Source organism: Anas platyrhynchos, chromosome 28 (genome assembly GCF_047663525.1).
Source record: "Anas platyrhynchos isolate ZD024472 breed Pekin duck chromosome 28, IASCAAS_PekinDuck_T2T, whole genome shotgun sequence".
Taxonomy (NCBI): domain Eukaryota; kingdom Metazoa; phylum Chordata; class Aves; order Anseriformes; family Anatidae; genus Anas; species Anas platyrhynchos.
In genome coordinates, this window is record NC_092614.1 from 2915992 (window position 1) to 2936340 (window position 20349).

The window sequence follows — 20349 nt, forward strand, 5'->3', positions numbered from 1 at the left end:
GGGTCTGTCCCCCCCAGCCCCCCCCCCCCCGGTGTTTTCCGTCTCCGGCAGAAATGACGGGCAATGAGCGCGACCGGTCCCGCCCGCTGAATTCGTCCCCCCCCCCTCGGGGAAATGACCACAGGGCGGCTCCGCCTCCGCGTTAAATGACGGGGTTTATTTCCTTTTGTTTTCTCCTTTCTACAAATTAAAAAAAAAAAAAAAAAGAGAGACACAGCCCCGGCCCCAGCCCCCCCCCCCCCTCCCCACGGGCCAACGCAGGCAGAGAAATAAATCGCGGTGAAAAAAAACAAGAGCAAGCCCCTCCCGCCCTCCAAACCCCGGCAAGAGGCGGCTCCTTTGCTTTAAAAAATAATAATAAAATAGTGCCATTTGTTTTGCTTTTTCCCTGGGAAAAAAGAAGCCCCCTCCCCATACGCTCACCTCGAGAGCATCACCTGCTGCCCGACCCCCTGGGGTGCAGACAAAGGGCTCCTTCCCCCCCCCACCCCCAAACCCCCAAATTTATTAGGGCAGGGGGCTGCGCCCTCCCCAAGACACACGTGAAAGCCAGCGCTTTTGTGTTACAAAAATATTCCGTGCTTTATTTACTCTGTGGTAGAAAAATAACATCGCCAGGCAACCAGAGTTTCGGGGACACGGATGGGACGAGGCAGGAGGTGGGGGGGGGGGAACGGAGGGTTCCCATCCTGCCCCCCCCCCCCCCCCACCCCACCCCGTGCCCGTCCCTGCCGCCCCCTCTCCGGTTCCCCTCCTGCTCTGCCCCCCCCTCGCTGCGCTGGTGCTGGAGAGGCCAGAGGGGGACACAGCGGGGCTGGGAGCCGGGGGGGGGCTCCCGAAATCCTTGGGGGGCTAGAGGAGGAGATGAGGTCCAGGAGGGGACCCCCGATGGCGCAGAGCACCAGCACGGGCTATATCCCCCCCCCTCCCGCCCCATGCTCCCCCCCCCTCCCTTGGGGAACAGAGTCAAGGAGCTGAAAACACCAAGGCGCACACGTACATTCCTGGTGACGACTGCAGAAAGCAAATCCAGGCCCCCCCCTCGGCCCCCCGCCCCGAGCAACCCCACTTTTTTTTTTTTTTTTTGGGGGGGGGGGCACAGGACAAGGCTACGGGAAGCGGGGCAGCTCCGGGGGGGCCGGTGCTCACAGAAGCAGAAAGCCAAAGCTGGGCCTTTTTGAAAAGGAACACGGGGGGGGGGGGAGAGTGGAGGGGGGGGGGGAACATGCGACAAATCCGCTGCCTTTTATACAAGGGCATAAACACCAAAGAGCCGGACACCACCCTGCGTTTCTGGACAGCACAGAGCAAATCTCTGGGGGCGAGACCCCCCCCAACATCGCCGCCTGACACCCCCCCCCCCCCAGCTGGGCACAGAGACACGAACACAGCACAGTCCCCGCAGCGCCGGGGGGGGGGGGGCTGGCATGGGGTTGGGACGCCCAGGGGTCACGACTGGGCGTGGGGGATCCACTGACTGTCCATGGGGCGCCGCAGCAGCTCCTCCACGTGCCTGGCCACGTCCATGGTGTCGTCGAGGTCAAAGTCACCCTCGGGGTCCAGCACGGCGTCGGGGCTGCGGGAGGCACGGGGGGGTGGGGGGGGTGAGGTTTGGGGTTAGGGACAGGCTGCTGGAAGTTGGGGGGGGACACACATATGAGGGACCCGATACCTACTTCTGGGCATACATGTTGTAATGGGGCTGGGAGCAGACGGCGGGCGAAGGAGCCTGGTCCATGTAGGTGGCCCCCCCGGGGGCAGCGTCGCCTGATGCACTGACAAACCTGCGGGGACGAGGTGGCACGGGCTGGGATGTGGGTACGTCCCGGGAACTTCGCCCACCCCCCCGCAGGGACCCAGACCCCAAACCCTACCCTTGTCCCCATAAAGAGCAGCGACCAACAAGGTCCCAACACTGCTGGCTGGGGGGAATTCGGTCTTTTTGGGGCAGCCCCCAGAAAGCCCCCCTGGCTTGGCCACGGGCATTGTTCTCTCCTCGCCCCCCAGTGCTGACCCCTAGGGTTGGGGGGGGCCGGGATGCAAAGCCCCCGAGCTGGCTCCCACGGGACCGTGCAGCCTCATACTTACTCTGGCACTACTTGCTTGATCTGTGGCTTCACGTACCCGTCCACGGCTTTAGCTAGAGCAAAAAAAAAACAAAAAAAAAAAACCAAAAAAAAAGGCAGCGCTGAGGCTTGGAGCAGGAGGCGCGTGCTGGGGGCTCACAGCACGGCGAGCTGCAGGGCACCCCCCCGGGCTGGATGCGGCCCCAGGCAGGGGGGTGCCGGCGAGCCCAGGCTCCCCCCCGGTAGGATGCAGAGAGAGGGATGCGTGAGGGGTGAAGGGGCAGCGCTACCTGGCGTGGACTCACAGAGAACCGGCGTGTAGTACTTGGAGAAGACCTCGTCCTTGGGCCGGTCGGGGAACACGTAGATGAGGTAACTGAGGTCCCCGAGGCGGTCAGCCAGGGAGCGGATGGAGAAATCCCTGGTGGTGAAAGGCATCAGGTTCCAGAACATCCTCTCAGCTGGAAAACAAGAGCGAGGACCGCGATGACGCCCGGGGCTCGCCGTGACTGCGAAACCAGCCCAGAAAATCCCAGGTTCCTGCGCTTTATCCTTCCTACAGCATTTAGGGATGAGGCGCAGCTCGCCAAGGGACCTGGGGGCAGCTGTGTCCTCACAGGGGCACCGTGTGCCCGGCGGTGACGGTGCTGGCACCGAGGGGACACACAGAAGGTGCCGAAGGACCACCACGAGCCCCATGGACGGGGGCGCATCGGTGCCCAAACTGGGAAAGCCAAGCATAGGGTAGGGGAAAAATTGAGGGCTGCACTCACCGGAGTCGAATTTCCACGCGATGGTGATGCCGCCGATCTCCGAGTCGCTGAAGCGCAGGAGGAAGGTGCCGTCGGGCTTGTTGATGAGCAGGTCGTGCGCCTGCTGCTTGTTGACGAAGCCCAGAATGGCCCTAGGCACAGCGAGGGCATCAGGGTGTGTGTGTGGGGGGGGCACGGGGCGGCACACACGGGGTGGGGGGGAAGGCTCTTACCCGTCGTTCCAGTGCGGCTTCAAGTGCTTCTTCAGCACCTCCATCACGCCGTCGAACCACTGCCAGAAGGTGTAATTCCTCCCGGGCAGGTTTTCCTGGTGAAATGCCCAGAAAATGAGCACTCTTGTCTCCAGACACACAGCTCACACACCAGCTGGCCTTGTAGCAGCGCCCAGCCCCACGGCACAGCACCGGGGGGACACCAGCAATGCCTCTCCGAGGGCACAGAGCACGGCTCCAGCCCCTCATAATCATCCGAGCACAGCAGGCAAAGCCTCTGCCCCGCTGCAGCCGGCTCCTGGTTGGGTTTTGCACCACTCTGACAAAACCCTGGGAGGGGTTTTGCCCCATCCCATGCCCCATCCCATCCCTCGGCACAAGCGCTGGCACTGTGGGCGTAGCAAAGCCTCGGTCCCGGCGCACGGCAGCACCCCGGGGCTCCCCGTACCCCCCCCACCCCGGCACCGAGCCGCCCCCTCACCCGGTTGAACTGGGACCAGGACACCGTGGTGCTGCTGTAATCCTCCAGGTGGGTGCTGGTGCTGTTGAAGAGCTTCTGCGCCAGGAACACCAAATTCTCCTTCGTCAGCCCGCGGCTGCTCTGCACCTCCGCCTTGAACTTCATGTTGAGCGCCTCGCAGAGCTGCGGCCACTGCACCTTGTCGGGCACCGCGAAGGGGACACGGCCCTGGGGGGGGGCACGGGACACGGCACAGGGTCAGCACGGAGCACTGCCCCCCTGCCATCACCCAGCCCCACCAGGCGAGCCCTGCTCCCTCTCGCAGCCCCCCGGGGGGGGGATACGGAGCCCCTCCGGTCCCCCCCCATGGGTGGTGGCACTCACAGGCTCCGCAAAGGCGTTGTCCCAGAGCACGGTGGCCGTGGCGTTGTTGTCCTGGCTGCCGTGCACGATCACCACCACGGGCAGGGACAGCGTCTGCCGGGAGGGAGGACAGCGGCACGGGGCTGAGGTGGGAGGGGATGTGGGGCACCGCGGCCGCCCCATGGCTCCAGCCCAGCCCCACAGCGTGGGCACGGTGCCCCGCAGCTCGCCGGGGGTTGGTGGCTTTACCTTCACCTGGAAGACCAGCTCATTGCCACCGACGCTGAACTGGGACTCGAAGAGGATGGTGAACTTCTCCTCCGTCACCGACTCAGCGCCGCGGCGGTCCGAGCGCTTGATCCGCTTCAGGGACTGCAGGGACACGAGGGGTGAGCACAGGGGGGCAGCTGGGGACAGTTGGGGACACAGGGGGACAGGGGACAGCTGGGGACACGAGGGGTGAGCACACGGGAGGGAAGCTGGGGACACGACACACAGCAGGGATGGCAACACAAAGGGTGACCGCAGGGGGACACGGCACGGGTGGGGACACGAGGGGACAGGAGACGGGGTGAGCGTTGGGACAGGGGGACACGGGGACACGGGGGGGGCTCTCACCATGTTGCGGAAGTGGGCGCTGAGCGTGCCGGTGGCCTGGTGATACTCCATCACGCAGCAATTGTTGAGGATCTCCCCGCTGCTCTCACTGCGTAGGAACACGCGGGGTCAGGGGGACCACCAGGACGGGGGGGCAGCCCCCCCCCGGCGTCCTGCTGCAGTGTGTCCCCCCCACCCCCCACCCCAGGGCATTACTTGCGGGTGCTTTCGTTCTTCAGCAGGGCCTTGGCTTGCTGCTCGCTGATGATGGTGGCCTTCACCTGGGGGGGGTTCATGTGCACGTTCAGCTTCCCCCCCACCAGGAGCCGCACGGTGGCCGCGAACTTGGTCTGCGTCTTCAGCACCTGGGGGGGCTGCTTCTCGATGATGAAGGTGCTGGGGGGGCACGGGGGTCAGGGGCAGGCGGGCACAGAAGCCCAAGGCCCCCAAGCGGCCCCCCTAAACCCCCCCCCGAAGCCCACGTGGAGGCCGCCTCTACCTGGTGACCAGGGCAGAGATGATGTCGGTGATGGTGCCGTTCAGCTCCGACAGCATCTCCTCCACGGGGCCGGGAATGGGCAGCTGCTGGCACAAGTGCTCGGCCCGGCGGATCTGCTGCCGGTTCTGCCAGATGATCTCCGCCAGCTTCTCGCACCTGGGGAGGGGGGCAGCGAGGCTCAGCACCCGCCGTGCGGGGCCTCAGCACCCCCCCCTGCTTCTCCCCTTCTCCCCCCCCCGGCGCACCCACCAGGTCTGCAACACGTCCAGGGTACCCTCGGGGGGACCCCCGTTCCCCGCCAGCTGCTGCCGGCGCTTCCACTGGATCAGCTCGTCGTCCAGGATGGTCGTTTGCTGCTTGCGCAGCAGCTGCAGCGTCTTCTGGTGCTTCTCGGCCAGCTCCTGCGAGGCGGCACGGTGTCACGGGGCGCGGGGACAGCGGCACAGCCGGCACGGGGACGCTCCCCCGGCACTCACCACGCGGTACTGCTGTAGTGTCTGGGCCTCCCGGTGCAGCCAAGCCTCCAGCGACGCCTTCTTCTGCTGCAGCGTCGTCTCCCGCGACAGGCGCTCCTGGGGACCCAGCTGGGAGAGCTGGGAGAACTGGGCTGGGGGACGGGGCGCAGCGTCAGGGCCAGCACCGCCGGCGCCCGGGTCCCCGCCGTCCCCTCCCCGTCCCCAAATCCACCTTGGAGGCGCATGTTCTCCTGGTACTGGATGATGAAGTACTCCTGCGTCTGCTGCAGCTTCTTGAGCTCGTTCTCCGAGTCCTGCGTGATGAGCCGCAGCTCCTCGAAGGTCTGGTTGATCTGCAGGTGCTTCTGCGACATGGCATCCACCAGGGAGCCGGCCGGAGAGGGGCTCTGCACGGGCACCACGAGCGCTCAGCATGGGTTGGGAGACCCTCCCCAACCCATCTGGGAGCTGGGGGGCAGTGGGGACCCTCCCCAATACACCTGGGTGATGGGGGGCAGTGGGGACCCTCCCCGCCCCATCTGGGAGCTGGGGGGCAATGGGGACCCTCCCCAACCCACCTGGGTGCTGGGGGGCAGTGGGGACCCTCCCCAATACACCTGGGTGATGGGGGGCAATGGGGACCCTCCCCGCCCCACCTGGGAGTTGAGGGGCAGTGGGGACCCTCCCCAACCCACCTGGAAGCTGGGGGGCAATGGGGACCCTCCCCACCCTTCCTGGGAGCTGGGGGGCAGTGGGGACCCTCCCCAACCCACCTGGGTGCTGGGGGGCAGTGGGGACCCTCCCCAATACACCTGGGTGCTGGGGGGCAGTGGGGACCCTCCCCGCCCCACCTGGGTGCTGGGGGGCAGTGGGGACCCTCCCCAACCTGCCTGGGAGCTGGGGGGCAATGGGGACCCTCCCCGTCCCGCCTGGGAGCTGAGGGGCAACAGGGACCCTCCCCAGACCACCTGGGTGCCGGGCACCCCCTGCCTCAGGGCTGCTCCCACAGCCCAGGTGACGGAGACCCCCAGCAAGCCCCCACCCCTCAGGACCCACATCCTTCCCCCCCCCACAAATGCTGATGCCCTCAGCCCCCACTCACGTTGTTCGCCTCCCGCACCAGCCTCTGCTCGTGGTAGAGGATGTGCCGGATGCAGCGCACCAGCTCCATGGGGCAGCGGTCGTACGTGTTCTGCAGGGGAGACGCAAATTGAGCCAGGCGTGGGGCAAGGACCCCCCCCCACCTTTAGCCCCCACCCGCCGCATCCCCCCCGTGTCCCCACTCACCTGCAGCTGCGTGGCGTAGTGCCCCAGCTTGATCTTCAGCAGGAAGCCGTCTTCACCCACTTGGTGATCCGCCTTCTTCTGCAGCTCCTGGATCAGCCCCTCCAGCAGCTGCGTCGCCTTCACGTTCTCCTGGGGGTTGTCGAGGTCGATGGAGTCCCTTGAGAGGAGGGGGGGGGACACAAAGGGACACAGAGCGATGGCATCAGGCCAGCCCGGCCCCACGGGGGGAGCTCGGCACAGCGGGGACCCCCCGGCACAGACGCTGCCGAGGCTGGTGGTGGGGTGGGGGGCAGCAGGACCCACGGGGACGGGTGCCCCCCCGACCTACCATGCCTGGCTCTCGATCCACTGCGACAGGTAGTGCCGCACCTCGATGGGGAAGTGCTGCCCGTAGAGAGCCTGCATCTGCCGCAGGGCTTCGCCCTGGAGCTGCTGCGCCTGGATCCACACCGCCATGGCTCACCACCTGCCGGGGACACGCAGAGGGTGGGCATCACACGGGGGGTGCCAGGCACTGAGCACCCCAGAAATTTGCAGGAGCTTCTCGGCTTCTCCGTCACCGAGCGCTGCCGGAGTCACCGCCAGGGAACAGGGGGACCCCGGCTGCGTGCCACCCGCTGATTTCTAGGGACAGCCCTCGGAGAGCTCTGCTGCCAAGGCTCTGCTGCCTCGGCCACGCCACGCAGCCATGGTTTCCCTTTGCAGCGCCGTGGGCGCACGGCCAGGGAAGTGAGGAGGGATGGGGGGGCTGGAGAGGAGCCCCCGCGGCCAGGAGCAGCCCCCGTGGTCACACAGCAGCACAGCCGCCCACCCTGTGCCCCAGCACCTCAGCGTGGGGCTCTACCAAGCGCTTTTTGGGGTGGCCCTGGCATCCCCACTGCCCCTTGGGTCACCACGGGGCAGCCACACACACACCAGACGCAGCAGGGAGCCGGCACCTCTGAAAAGCCAGAGCTTTCCTCCACACCCTACCCCATGCACAGGAAGAGGAACAATAACCCAGTTGGCTATAAATGATTTTTTCCCCTATAAAAAGCAAGGAACATTTCCACATTCATGGAAAAGGCGCCGAGTTACAAACCCTTCTGGTAAGGAGGACCTGGGGGAGGCAATAAAAACCGAAAGCGATGAGGGGCAGGGAAAGGGGGGAGGCCGACAGCAGGATGCGTACGGGCAGTCAGCAATTGCGAGCGATTGATAAGAGGCACCAATGGAAAACGCTGCTGCTGGCAGAGCTGCAGGGAACACCAGGAATGGTTTTTTTACTGCTCCAGGAACGGATGAAACCCCGGGAGCAGCCCGAGCCCAGCGCAGGGGCATCGGCACGGACGAAACCCAAAGAAACGCTGCTCCTCCTATCCAAAGGGGGTGATGCATTCCCAGCGCACAGCAGCAGAGCGCTTCCTATTCCACTTCACCGGGTTGTTAAGCAACAAGTATTGCTCTGCCGCTGCGGTCAGCTCGCCATCAGGGCGGACAAAAGGCTGCGGCCTTGGAGCAGGAGCTGTGAATGTTGCTGCTGGGAGCAGCCGGGCGCAAACCAAGCCAGCGGCACGCCAGTGCTGGCGAGGGGAGCAGGACGGCGGGGACAGCCCCAAAAAGCACTCGAGATGGGCTCCGACACACTCCCTATGTCCAAAAAGCATCACCAATGCATCCACGGGCTCATTTTGGTCTCCCGTGCCGCACCCCCAGACTGGCAAACCTCCCCGGGGAGCCGCAGGGTGCCCACAGCCAGCCCCCGCCGTCACAAGGGGACCTTCCCCACCATGAGAGCCAGCCACAGCCTCAGCACGATCCCAAAAGGCCTAGCAAGCCCCACGAAGGGCATCCCCATCCCGCAGAGCATCCCGAGCCCGCAGCGTGGCCACACAGCGGCCGAGGTGCCGCGCTTTGCCAGCAGCCCCACGCTCCTGCATCCCCGGGGAAGACCCGAGAGCAATCGGTGCCTCGGCCGGACCCAGGACCAGCACCGTCCCCCCCGAGCAGCACCCGGGGCCAACTGCAGCACCCAGCCACATGCACGTTCCAACGATTGCAAGGGACGGGTAATTGCAGTGGTTTGAAGCTGCTTTGCATGTACTTAGTGCTGGCAGCGAGCTGTAATCCCACCCATTACCGCAGCTCGGTTAACCAGCAGCAGCTCAACAAGCCACAGCGACTCGCTCGCCGGTGACTTAGCGCCTGCCAGGCTGCGCACACGGCGGCTGGACAAGGGTCGGGGTCGGGGATGGCAGCCCCCGAGGGGACAGCTCGGGCAGGGGACGCCTGTGAAGAGAAGGATGGGAGATGTGGAGGATGCTTCAGTGTCCAGCGGCCCCGCTGCCCAATCGGCGTTGCCAAAGTGGCTGCAAAATGGGTGAAATTCACCTAAAAGAGGTTTCCCGGCGGGGTAAAGGTGGGGACATGGGGAGGAACGCACGGAAGGGTGTGGGATTGCGGGTGGCCAAGGGACACTTGCAGGGCCGGGTTATGGCCAAAGCCCCCCTTGGCAGCTCCGGAGCCTCTCAGACACGGCAGCGGGCTGGCGGCCAGCTCCGGATCGCGTGCTGCAGGAAAACCCAAGCCCACGGGCGAGCAGACAAAAGGAGGGAAATGTCTCACAGGGCGAGGCTGGCGGCGGCGCGTTCCCGTTCCCATGCGCAGCGAGCACGGCAAAGCCCCACCATGGGCAGCTCCTGCCCCAGGGCTTGCACCTAGGGGCTGCTGCTGCCCCAGCGAGCCGGGGGGTGCTGATGGGATGCTTGTGGGGCGCTCACGGCACAGCCGTGGGATGCTCATGGGATGCTCGTGGCACAGAGCTGTGGGATGCTCATGGCACAGCCGTGGGATGCTCGTGGGGTGCTCATGGCACAGCCATGGGGTGCTCGGGACACCCAGCTATGGGGTGCTCGCAGGACACTGGTGGCACACAACCGTGGGATGCTTGTGGGGTGCTCGTGGCACAGCCACGGCGCACTCCTGACACTCAGCTCACACCCCAGGCTCATCCCCTGCCCTCACCCCAAAACCGCCACCGAATGCAGCCCCAGCTCCCTTCCCTCCCCCCGCAGAGCCAGCTAAAGCCCTGGGGGGGGCCCCCACCAAAGGGCTCTGGCTACACCCCCCCAGCACGCCAGCCCCGTGCAGCCCCTCTGCCGCCGTGGCTCCCGCGCTGCCCTTTGCCTGGCGCTCCCCCGGCCCCGCAGAGGGGGGGTTCTGGGTGCAGCTTCCTTCCCGGCGGGGAGCGCGGGGCCCCACCAGCGGTGCTGGCTCCGTCCCGCCGGCACGTAGCAGCCCTGCGCCCGCCGCAGTAAACACAGGGACACGTGGTTTCTCGGCACCTCCGGGAGCCCACGATCGCTTCCAGGTCAGAGCCGGCCTCGCTGGCGGCCGCAGAGCCGGACCCTGAGCTCCCCGCAGGGTTGGTGCTGCTTTGGGGGTGTCTCCGGTCCTGCCCCGGGGGCATCACGCCTGTCCCCGCCGGGTGGGAACCCGCACCCCCCCGGAGAAGGGCAGCCCCGTGCTGGCTCCCCTCCGGGGCAGGATGCGGCCCCCAGCCCCCAGCCAAGCCCTGGGAATGGTAACGCTGGCAGCCAGCGCTGGCTGCTCGGCACATGGATGGGCTCTGGTCCCCCCCCAGCCCCCTTGCAGACACCCGCTCATCCCCTGCACGCCACACGCATGCCTGGAGGACGCACGGAGCCCCCTGGAGCGGCCCCTCTCAGCTCAGCCCCCCCGGGGCTGCCCCAGCTCAGCCCCCTCGCCTCGCACGTGGCCGCTGCGCACCACGTCCTGCCCTGCCTGGAGGGGACACAAAGGGCTCGGCACGCACCCAAAAGGGACTGGAGCCCACGGGCAGCCGTGCCACAGCCTCCCCACACAAATTTGGGGTGTTGGATGAACCCCCGGGTATGGTTCCTGGTTTCTCCACAGCACCAGACCGGCACCACTGGCTGGGTGCCCGTCCCGTGGCCGTACTCACCGGGGTCAGCGCTGCTCTGCCCGCTGCGGCCCCCCTACCCGGGGGGGCAGCCCGGCCACGGCTCCGGGCAGGCACTGCCGGCGCAGCCGGGCTCCCGTTGCGGCCGTTTCGCAGGCTGCGAGCTACAGGAAGGAGCTGAGAGCAGCTATTTCCTTCCAAAATGTCAGCTGCCTGCGCAGTCGGGCAGCGCCGGGCTCCGGCAGCTTCCTCCGCTGCCGCCTGCATGGTGCAGCCGGGGGCACGGGGCCGGCGCCCCCTGCTCCTTAACCCCACAGCAGGGCACGGCCTCTCCCCGTGGGGCTGAGTCCCCCCCCGGTGCCCCCACACCCGGAGAGCACCCGGGGAAGGACCTGGAGGACTGAGGTGGGAGGGATGCGGGAGGGATGGAGGGCTTGGACTCACCTGCGCCCCACGGCTCCGCTCGCGGCGCACGGCACCGGGGCAAAGCCCCTGGAGAGCAACCCCCGGCTCCCCCCCTGCCTGCTCCAAGCTCCTCAGCGAGCTCCCCAGCGAGCCGTGGAGGGCAGCCGGCACTGGAATTGGCGCGGCTCGCCCCTTCTACGCCTGCATGTGGTTTCCAGCTTTCGGTCGAGAGGTGGAGGCAGCGCCGGGCGCAGGAGGTGAGCTCCTTCTAGAAGCGCGGCGCCCCGATGGCTCCTGGTGGCCTCGTGCACCAGAGCGGCGGCGGCCGAGGGCTCGGCCCTGGCAGCATCGAGGGAGGCAGCGGGGTCGGTGCCCTGCCCGCCTCGAGCCTGCAGCCCCCTCTGGAAAGCGTCCGTGCTGGGGCAGGGGAACTGGGGGCTCACGGACGAGGCATCGGCGGCTCTGAAAATTCAATATTTCCTCCCCAAGGCAGGGCCGAGGGCTCTGGGCTCTCCCATCCGGCAGCGGCCCTGTGGGCCGGCGGCTTTGGGAGCCAAAATGGAGAACTTGAGCTCCGACAGGAACAAGGAAACCCCAAACATGGCCTGACGCTGTCCAGGGGGAGAAGCTGGCCGCGCACGTAGGTGGCAGCGTCCCACGTCCCCTGCGCAGCCTCAGCATGGGCAGGGAGCAGCGCTGCCACCCAAAAACCCGCAGCCGGTGACTCAGGGTGGCAGCAGGGACTGCCTTCAGGTGACACTACTACGAGCCACCGGCGCCGGGTTTGATTTTGCCCTCTGGCATTTGCAGCCTTGGGGAACGCCTGGCTCCCCTCTGCAGATTTTCCCTCCCGACCACAAAGGGCCAGAAACCTGCGTAATAACAAAACCACCAAAATACCCAACGAAATCCCGGAGAAATCCCTCAAATCCAGGGGCTGAGAGACGACAGCTCCCGTGTGCTGCAGGAGCAGCCCCCCGCTGCCCCCCATGGCTCACCCCAACCCCGCACGTCTAGCCAAGTATTTTCCCCGACACACCGAGCCCCCAGCCCTGCCCTACACCTCGGGAAGGCAGCAGCTGGGGGTGCAGCACCCGTCGGACACGGTGCCAGCCCCTGCTGGCACAGAGGGGACCACCTGGAACCCGTGTCCCCCCCCACCCTGCACCCACACGTCGCTAATTCCTGCCCAGACCCAGCACAAGCCCGGGAGGGCTGGGCTGATCGGAAGGCAGCGAGGATTAAGCTCATCGCAGCGTCGAATTAGTCCCGATTTGGGGCTGGAGACACAATTTCATTTTATCTGCCATGCCTCAGCGAGCGCGCACAATCGGGCTAAGCCAGTTACCTGCCAAGTGGGATTTGCAGCGCGGAGCCCAGACGGGGCAGCGCAGGCACCCGCGGCCCCGCTGCATCCCAGGGGGGGGGACGTGCAGGAGCCACCACCGGGGGACCCGCAGTGACCCCCCCTCTGCCTCCCCCAGGGGTCCCGGCACAGCTGGCAGCACCTGGGCTCCCTCGGGTGCCGACGAGCAGCCAATTTGCGTGCCCGGTCAGGAGGAAAACTGCCTGCTGGCGGTGCGTGCATGCCGAGGCTTCCCGCCCTGCTGCGGCACACCAGGCAGGCACTTTAGGGTATTTTTGGGGAGTTTTTAGGAGCTGAGGTGCAGGTGCCACAACGCAGCCCCGCGGGGAGGTGCTCTGGGAGCGGGGCAGCAGGAGGAGGGGGCACACAAACAGCCAGGGAAGCCGGGAGCAGAGGGAACTCGTCAGAATGGGAACAAAAAGCCAAAACACGGATGTTTGAGGCAACAAAATCTCATTCCTAACAGCACCCCGGGGTCCCTCGCACGATGGCAGTAGGGCTCAGCGTTTGCCTTCACGCTCCCAGTGCCCGGCGCACGCCCCAGCCACCCCGCGGAGCGGCACCGTGGGGATGTGACCCCACAACCACAGGGATCAAAAACCAGCCGGGTCCTGTCCGTGCCGTGCTGTGGCTCCTGCTGGGGGTCCGGGCAGGGCAGTGCGACCCCCCTGCAGCGTTCAGGAGGCAAAGCACAGCCCAGGAGCTGGAGCCGGCGGCGCTCCGTGGGACGGCAGCGCCTGCTCTGCCCACGGGAGCAGCACCCAGGGGCACCACGGCCCCGAATTCAGCGGTGCCACTGGCCACAAGAGCGCGGGCTGCACCGTGAATCCCCCTCCTAAACATTTCTAAGAGGCCTTGGTGACGAATGGGTTTATAAAAGGAGCGTGCCGGGGCCGAGGCAGCTGTGCCGTCGAGCCCCAAAGCGCCAGGGCTGAACAACAAGCAGGCCAGGGATCGTTTTACAGCTGTGTTTGAGCCCGGGCGAGGGGCTGCGATGTGCCACAAGCGAGAGGCTGAGATGTGCCACAAAGCTTTTCCCTGTAAAAGCTTTGCAGACAGAGGAACACAAAGCCGCCGGGGCCACGCAGGCGCTCCCAGCCCCGGCCGAGCACCAGCCTTTTCCCCAATTCCCTCCCCAGGCAGAGCCCTGCCGGAGCCCGGCCTTTACGTAGCGCAACGAGGAGAAGACGCGAGGTCACGGCGAGAAATGGAGAGATTGCAAAACTCACCAGCGAGCGCTTCAGAGCGGGGAGCAGCGTCGTGACCATGTCACCCATCGGGGGGGCTGCGGCATCCCAGGTGGCCGCGCATCGCTCCCGGGCCGCGTGGATGGAGAGCGCGCCCCCGGGGCGAGAAGCACGCCCTGCTGCAGGCAGCCGGCGCTCCCGGCCCCTCTGGTGCAGCTAGATGGGTGGATTCTGCTTTATCAGCAACTCGGCTCACCCCTATCGGCCAGGAAGCCGTGTTCACATGTGTGCCTCCCCCTCGACATTTCCCAACGCGGCAGGGAGAAGCAGTTCACGGCAAACGTACCTTTTATCAGCCAGCAGATGTTGCTAGAACTGTTGCTGCATGTAAAAGACGGGGCATGCCCGGCACGGCTTGGATCCCTGCACCGGACACGCGGTGCCAGGGTGAACACCCCCGCCCCCCCTTCCTCCCGGGATCAAAACACTTGGGGGTTGCAAAATAGACACCCCATGAAAGGAAAGGCACGCCACAGAAACATTACAGCTGTCGAGGCTGCTCCTCCTGGAGCATGCTGGAGCCCTGGGGCAGGCTGAGCCCAGCCAGCAGCCGGCACAGCCTCTGGGGCCAGAGCCCAGCCCTGACCCCCAGCTTAGTCGGGGGGGAGCCAGGAGGGGCATTGGCACCCCCAGGAGCCCCTCGGGCAAGGGGACGGTGCCCCTGCAATGCAGGCACCCCCACTCCACCTTCCTGCTGTGCCCGGGGACTGCTGCGAGGCCCCTCGAAGGCTTACAGTAATTCCTTGCAGAGCAAAAAGTCATTTCCCAGCTGACGGGGCCGCTTTACTGTACGCAGCGCACGGCACAGTCACCGCTCACCGCCCGGCCGCCCACGCGGGGCAGGAGTACAAGGAGCAGGGATTTTTTCGCGAGCAGGGTATCTGGGTTTTGCTATCACTCGAGAGAGAGCTGGGAAACCCCACGGCGAGGACCTCACAGCCTGTTTGGAGTCAGCACTTCCCCTGCGGCGCGAGGGGAAGGTCCCTGCAGTGGCTCCGTCTCACTCACGGCGCAGAGCATCATCCCCAGTGGGGCCACAGCCCACCCCGAGGCACCGGCGTCGTGCTGCAGAGGGACAAAACAGGCGCTCTGAAGCCGGTGACACAGCTCCAGAGGCAGCTGCCAGGGAGCCAGGCACCCCCCGAGGGACCACAGCAGAGGAAAAGCCACAAAACGCAGCGCTGGTGACAGCAGCCCCATCGCTCCCTGCTTCGCTTCCAGCGTGGGGACCCCCAGGGTCAGGCTGTTGACGCCTCTCGGTCTCAGCGGGAGCTCCTCCTCCCACATTGTGCAGCACAGCACAACCAGTCGCCTCCCCAGTGCTGGGGGCAAGCCCCGAGCTGCAGGGATGCTTGCAGAGCCCACGGTGAGGGTCTCCATCCTGGTGGCGGGCACTCGGGAGCCAAAACAAGTCAGGCTGGGATCCTGCCAGCTTTGGGAGCCCCGGAGATTGCTGCAGCTCCCCCATGGGTGCGTGAAGCAGACACCCCTAAAACCTTCATCTCCTGATCCTAGAGCAAAGCACCGGGCCCCAAGCACCTTTCCAGCACCTCCAGGTAAGGATTGCTGTGCCAGGCTGCTTCCCCGGTCCCCACGGCACGGGCCAGGCTCTCCAACCACCCCGTGCCAGATGCCTCGTGCAGGAGCCAGCACCAGGGCTTGCACAGCTCCATGCTGCAGCCACGAGCTCTGCTGGAGGTGCAGGGCTGGCAGGGGGGCCAGGGGTGTCCTGCTGCACCAGCACGGCCCACAGCGTGCTGCTGGAGAGAAGCACGCATGCTCACATCCTCTGGGCTTCCCAAGGACGTCGCCAAGAGCTGATGGCGTGTTGGGGTTTAACCCACGTTCCCCCCGAGCATGGGGGCCGGGCAGCACCGTGGCTCTGCTCCAGTCGTCATCCTCCAAAAGCCCCAGGTGCTCCACAGGCTCCCGGGGACTTTCTGAGCCATGTCCTGCCACGGGTGAGCCCTGCTGCCTCGTGCCATGCTTTGGTTATGCCACGCCACAGCACGGCCCATCGATGACAGCCAAGAGCCGCGGGCAAATTGCCGGGGGTCACCTCCCCTCCCCAAGCCACGGGGCTCTCCTGAGCAAGGTGGGGCACGCGGGGCTCCGACCGCAAGCTCTCAGGAGCCAACGGCCTCAGCTCCACGCTGCCATCGGAGGTGTTACCGCCGTCAGCAGATCAGGCGGAGGTGCCTGAGCTGGGCCATGCCCCCGGGGACGAGCCCTCACCCAGGGCTGGGTGCTGGCACCCAGGGGGGGCCCTGCAGCGTGGCCAGGAGCACCCGGAGAGCCTTGCTTGGCACGGGCCCGCCGGCTGGCCGGACCCATGCGGGGCCCTGACAGCTCCTATATCCTATCTGACAGGTGGCTCTCGCTCCCGAGGGGTTGTAATTAGCCCTGCTGCTAACGCCGGCCGGCAAACGAGTTGGGTGAAAGGCCACCGGGCGCTGCACGCCAGGGCGCTCTCACCGCTCCCATCTTGGACGAGGGATTTATTTTCCATCCCGCTGAGGCTCTGCCCAGCGGCACGACGCCGCGCTCCCGAGCACCAGCGAGCAGGAGGGGGCTGCCCTGCGCCCCCCCCCCCCCCCATGCTCGGAGGGGTGCCAGGCTCTCCTGGGCAGCGCACATGCAACCTCCCCAAACATTATTTAAGCACTTTTCGAGTTTCCTCCCTTGGGGCAGAGCCGCTGACAAGTGGCCCCTTCCCACACCACCGCGTCCTCGGTGGCTCCAGCCCTGTAGACGCCGCCCCCCGCCCCCCCCGGTCCCGTGTGCCCGCTCCCGGTCCTGTTTCCCCCCCCAATTCCGTGTCCCCCCCCGGGTCCGGGATGCGCCGTGACCCCCGCCGGGCTCCGCGCAGCGGCCGCGTAAAGTCCGCGCCCCCCGCGGGGGCGTGCGCCCGGCCCGGCCCGCACCTGCCGGGCTCCGGGGGGCGCCGGAGGCACCCGGGGGGGACCGGGGAAGGCGGAGGCCAGGCGCTGCCGCCGCCGGGGCTCCCGGTCCCGTTTCGCCGTCGAAAGAAGCGAGGCCAAGGGCCCTGCGCCGGGCCCCGCCGCGAAGTTGCGTTTGGCCGCCGCGAGTTACGAAACAGCCAAAATATTTACCAAAAGGAGGGGGGGAGAGAAAAAAAAATGTAAAAAGAAAAGAAAGCAAAAAAAACCCAAAAAACTAAATTAAAAAAAAAAAAAGAAACCAAACGGCACCGAAACCCCCGACGGCGCCTTGGCACGGCCGCAGGTGCCCCCCGCATCGCCCCCGGGCCCCGGGAGCGCGGCGGCGCTGCACGGCTCGGCCCGGCCGCCCCCCGCGCCCTGTTTACGGCCGCGGAAAGCGAAAGCGGGCCCGGTACGGAACGGCTCGGAACGGCTCGGAACGGCCCCGTTCGGGGAACCCCGCTCAGCCCCTACCTGCGGCCGCGGCGGCGGCTGCGGCTCCGCTGGCTCCGGCGGCTCCCGGCGCTCGGCTCCGCCGCCGCTCTGCCCCCTCCGGCCGCCGCCGCCGCCGCCGCCGCTGCCTGCGCCGCCCCCCCCCCGCCGCCGCCCGGCCCGGCCCGGCCCCGCTCGGCCCCGCTCGGCCCGCCCCCGCCGCCCGGCACCGCCCCGCCCGGCACCGCCGCCCCCCCCAGGCACAGGGCACCGGGCTCCAGAATGGGGATTGGGAACCGGCACCGGGCACTGGGGACTGGGAACCAGCACCGGGCATCGGTACCGGTACCAGGTTTGGGCACCGGCACTGGGTATTGGTACTGGTACCAGTTTTGGGCACCAGGCACTGGGCACCAGCACCAGGCATTGGTACTGGTACCAGGTTAGGACACCAGGCACTGGGTATTGGCACCAGTATCGGTACTGGTACCGGGTTTGGGCACCAGGTGCCCTCATGGGGACTGGGAACCAGGTGTTGGTACCGGTACTGGGCACCGGCACCAGGCATCAGCACCAGTACCAGGTTCAGGCACTGGGCACTGGGTGTTGGCAATGGCTCTGGGCACCCGCATCTGGGCATCGGTATCAGCAGTACTGGTACCAGGCACTGGGGACGAGCAGCTGTACTGGGCACTGGCACTGGTACCGGGTACTGGCACTGGGCACTGAGCACTGGCACCGGTACCCGGCACTGGCACCAGGTTCCAAGTGTTGGCAGCAGCACTGGGTGCTGGCACCAGCACTGGGCACCAGCACCGACACCGGCACCAGGACCAGCACCAGCACAGCCCCGGGCACTGGGCATTGGCACTGGCACCAAAGGAGCTGCAAGCTTTAGTCCTCGCTACAGGAGGGGAGAAAAACAACCCCAAACATTGGCACTGGGTGCAAGGGGAGCCCCAGATAGTACTGGGCGTTGGTACTGGGCAGGGGGGTGTCCAAAATGGTACTGAGCATGGGCTCCAGCCTGCACCAGCACTGGGATCTGGCAGCGTGCACGGGATCCTTCTACTGGGGGGATCTACCCCAACACCAGCACCTAACGGGGGAGCCCCCAGCAGCACCGGGCACCGGTCTCCAGCATCCCCCTCGCCGCCGCCCCTGCCCGCAGGACGGGCTCTTCGCCCCTCCACCAGTGCCAGCCGGCCCCTCCGCGCTGCATCCTGCTGGTTTTGGGGCTGCGGCGGAGCTGGGGACGCTGCCTTTAGCCCCAAGAAGGGTTTCTGCCTGGTTTCTTTGTGCTCCGCTGCCTGCAGGCCTGGGCTGCTTCCTGCTCACACGGAGCCTCTCCCCAGCAGGTCTCCTTCGGGGCCGGGGAGGCCGTGGCAGGGTTTGCACGCGAGAAAGGAAATCGCTGCTCAGATGCAGGATGAGTAACTCCAGCACCCCAAATCCCACTGGCTGTGCAGACTTCCTTATTTCTGGTAAATCAGCGACGAGCACGTGAGGGCTGCCCCGTGCCAGGAGCATGGGGTTGGGGCTGCTTGGGTGGCAGGGAAAGCTGCGGTTGCGCCAGCCCAGGGAGCTCCGGGGTGACTGAAGCAACCCAAAAGGTGGGGACAGCACCGTCCCCAAGTGCCACCAGAGCTGCACGTCCCATCAGAGCACGGCCAGGTTCGGGCAGTGGCTGAGGCTGGAGCTGCTGCAGGACCAGAGGTTGGCCCTGCACGGCAGCACCTGCAGGGTTTCTCAGCACCCGCTCTTCCAGGACACGGTGCCCAGCGTCCCCTCCTCGCTGCTGCAGTACTGGGCGATTGCACTGCGCCCACCACGTGAAATGAGCTCGCCCACCCCACCGGGATGGCCGTGCCCTCTCCTGATGCAAATCCCCGGGCTGGCACCATGAGGACCACGGGCACAGCCGGAGGGGGTCAGCTTGGCTCCGCACCACAGCCGGCAGCAGGTCCCCAACCCTGCCACAACCTCTTGCACCAGCAGGACGAGGAGGATGGGAGCAAGGGCAGGGGAAAATGGGGCACCCAGGGCAATGGGACACCCAAGGGTGATGGGGCACCCAAGGGTGATGGGGCACCCCGGCAGCAGGGCAGGCTGCTGCGCGGCACAGCGGTGGCGGGGCAGGAAGCAATACGTGCCGTGCTCATTTCTGCTTGAGCGCTCTCGCCAGCCTCATGGGATCTCCTGGGCTTTCACTTTCGTTACCAGTTAATCTTCTGCGGCCTGAAAAAAAAACTCTGGAGGGAACTTCAGCGGGGCGCACAGGGCTGCGCCTCGCCGGCACCGCGCCGGCCACAGCAGGGAAGCCGGGAGAAAAGGGCTCTGCTCTCCTCGCTGTGGTGGTGGGAGTGCTGGGGCAGGATCGTTAGCAGCCTGCTTAATGAGCCAGCAATTGCAAATCGCTCTGCAATCGTGTAGGAGCATGGCCCCATGTTCTCACCCCTGCATTTGTATTTTTTGTCTGTCGCTTTTGTGTTTTAAGTCTTTCTCTTGCAGCAGTGGGAGCTGGAACCCAGTGGGATGCTCTGGACTCTCTTGTCCTGCAGCCACAGCTTTGGTGAGCCAAGGAACAGCTTTGCCCTGGCCTCCACAGCCTCCAGGCCCTGGGGCTGGGTTTTGCTGCCCACGCTGACACCCCCAGCCGCAGCCCATCTCCAGTCCCAACTCGCAGCATCCAAAATATCCAAAAAATAAACATCTGCGGAGCGAGCAGGCACCACCCCAACACCTGCTCCATCCAAAACCAGCTGCAAAATGTTGCTTTGCAGCTCATTTTCCCCTGCAATGGTACTCTGGGTACGCTGGGGAAGCACCTCCTGCACCCGGGGCTGACACATCGCTGCTGAGCTGCTGCCAGCCAGCCCTGGCCGCCTTCCCCAGCACTCCCACTGTGATCCAGACATCGTGGGGAGGTGAGCCGGGAGCCCGGTGAGCCACAGACGGACTTTATTTTCCACTAAGACAAAGGAAAAGAGAAGAAATCAACAGAAGGCTTGCTCTCCCTGCCCTCTCTGCCTTTACTAGGAAAGCTCCCACTCCACGAGTTGCATCACACGGACAAACGGCTTTCACAATCCCTGGCCCATGAAAGCTCCCAGCGCAGTCAGCCAGGCACTGGCTGCTCTGGCCGAGAAAATCAAGGTCGCCGGCACCACCAGCGAGGGACGGGCCCTGGGGCAGCGGCTCCTGGTGATCAGGAAGGGCACGAGGCACATGGAAAGGCTGGGAGATGAACACGAACCTTTGTGTGATCGCTCTCCTCTGACTTCTTCCACCCCTTTTTAGTAGGGAAAAAAAAAAGGAAGAAA

At 66.0% G+C, this 20349-nt stretch overlaps 1 protein-coding gene and 1 long non-coding RNA gene across 7 annotated transcripts; one reads left to right on the forward strand and one right to left on the reverse strand.

Annotated features, from left to right (window-relative positions):
* Nucleotides 1–556: 556 nt before the first annotated feature.
* Nucleotides 557–17219, reverse strand: LOC101790203 (signal transducer and activator of transcription 5B). Of its 6 annotated transcripts, none has more exons than XM_038168723.2 (19): nucleotides 17069–17219; nucleotides 7041–7178; nucleotides 6713–6869; nucleotides 6528–6617; nucleotides 5658–5832; nucleotides 5447–5577; nucleotides 5220–5371; nucleotides 4971–5126; nucleotides 4688–4867; nucleotides 4493–4580; nucleotides 4124–4246; nucleotides 3896–3988; nucleotides 3533–3739; nucleotides 3052–3146; nucleotides 2840–2970; nucleotides 2372–2527; nucleotides 2089–2140; nucleotides 1677–1784; nucleotides 557–1576 (listed from the first exon to the last, which is right to left on the reverse strand). In XM_038168723.2, exons 2-19 carry the CDS (start codon nucleotides 7166–7168, stop codon nucleotides 1450–1452), a joined length of 2349 nt encoding a protein of 782 aa, XP_038024651.1. In that variant the 5' UTR covers nucleotides 7169–7178; nucleotides 17069–17219; the 3' UTR covers nucleotides 557–1449. The 6 variants fall into 6 exon arrangements, with proteins under 6 accessions (XP_038024651.1, XP_038024646.1, XP_038024648.1 ...); XM_038168718.2 differs by having other exon boundaries at nucleotides 2357–2527; XM_038168720.2 differs by lacking the exon at nucleotides 17069–17219 and adding an exon at nucleotides 13939–14080 and having other exon boundaries at nucleotides 2357–2527.
* LOC139999676 (uncharacterized) lies at nucleotides 14131–20349 on the forward strand. The gene is made up of 2 exons (XR_011805171.1): nucleotides 14131–15208; nucleotides 19524–20349. It is a non-coding gene; the product is annotated as an uncharacterized lncRNA (long non-coding RNA).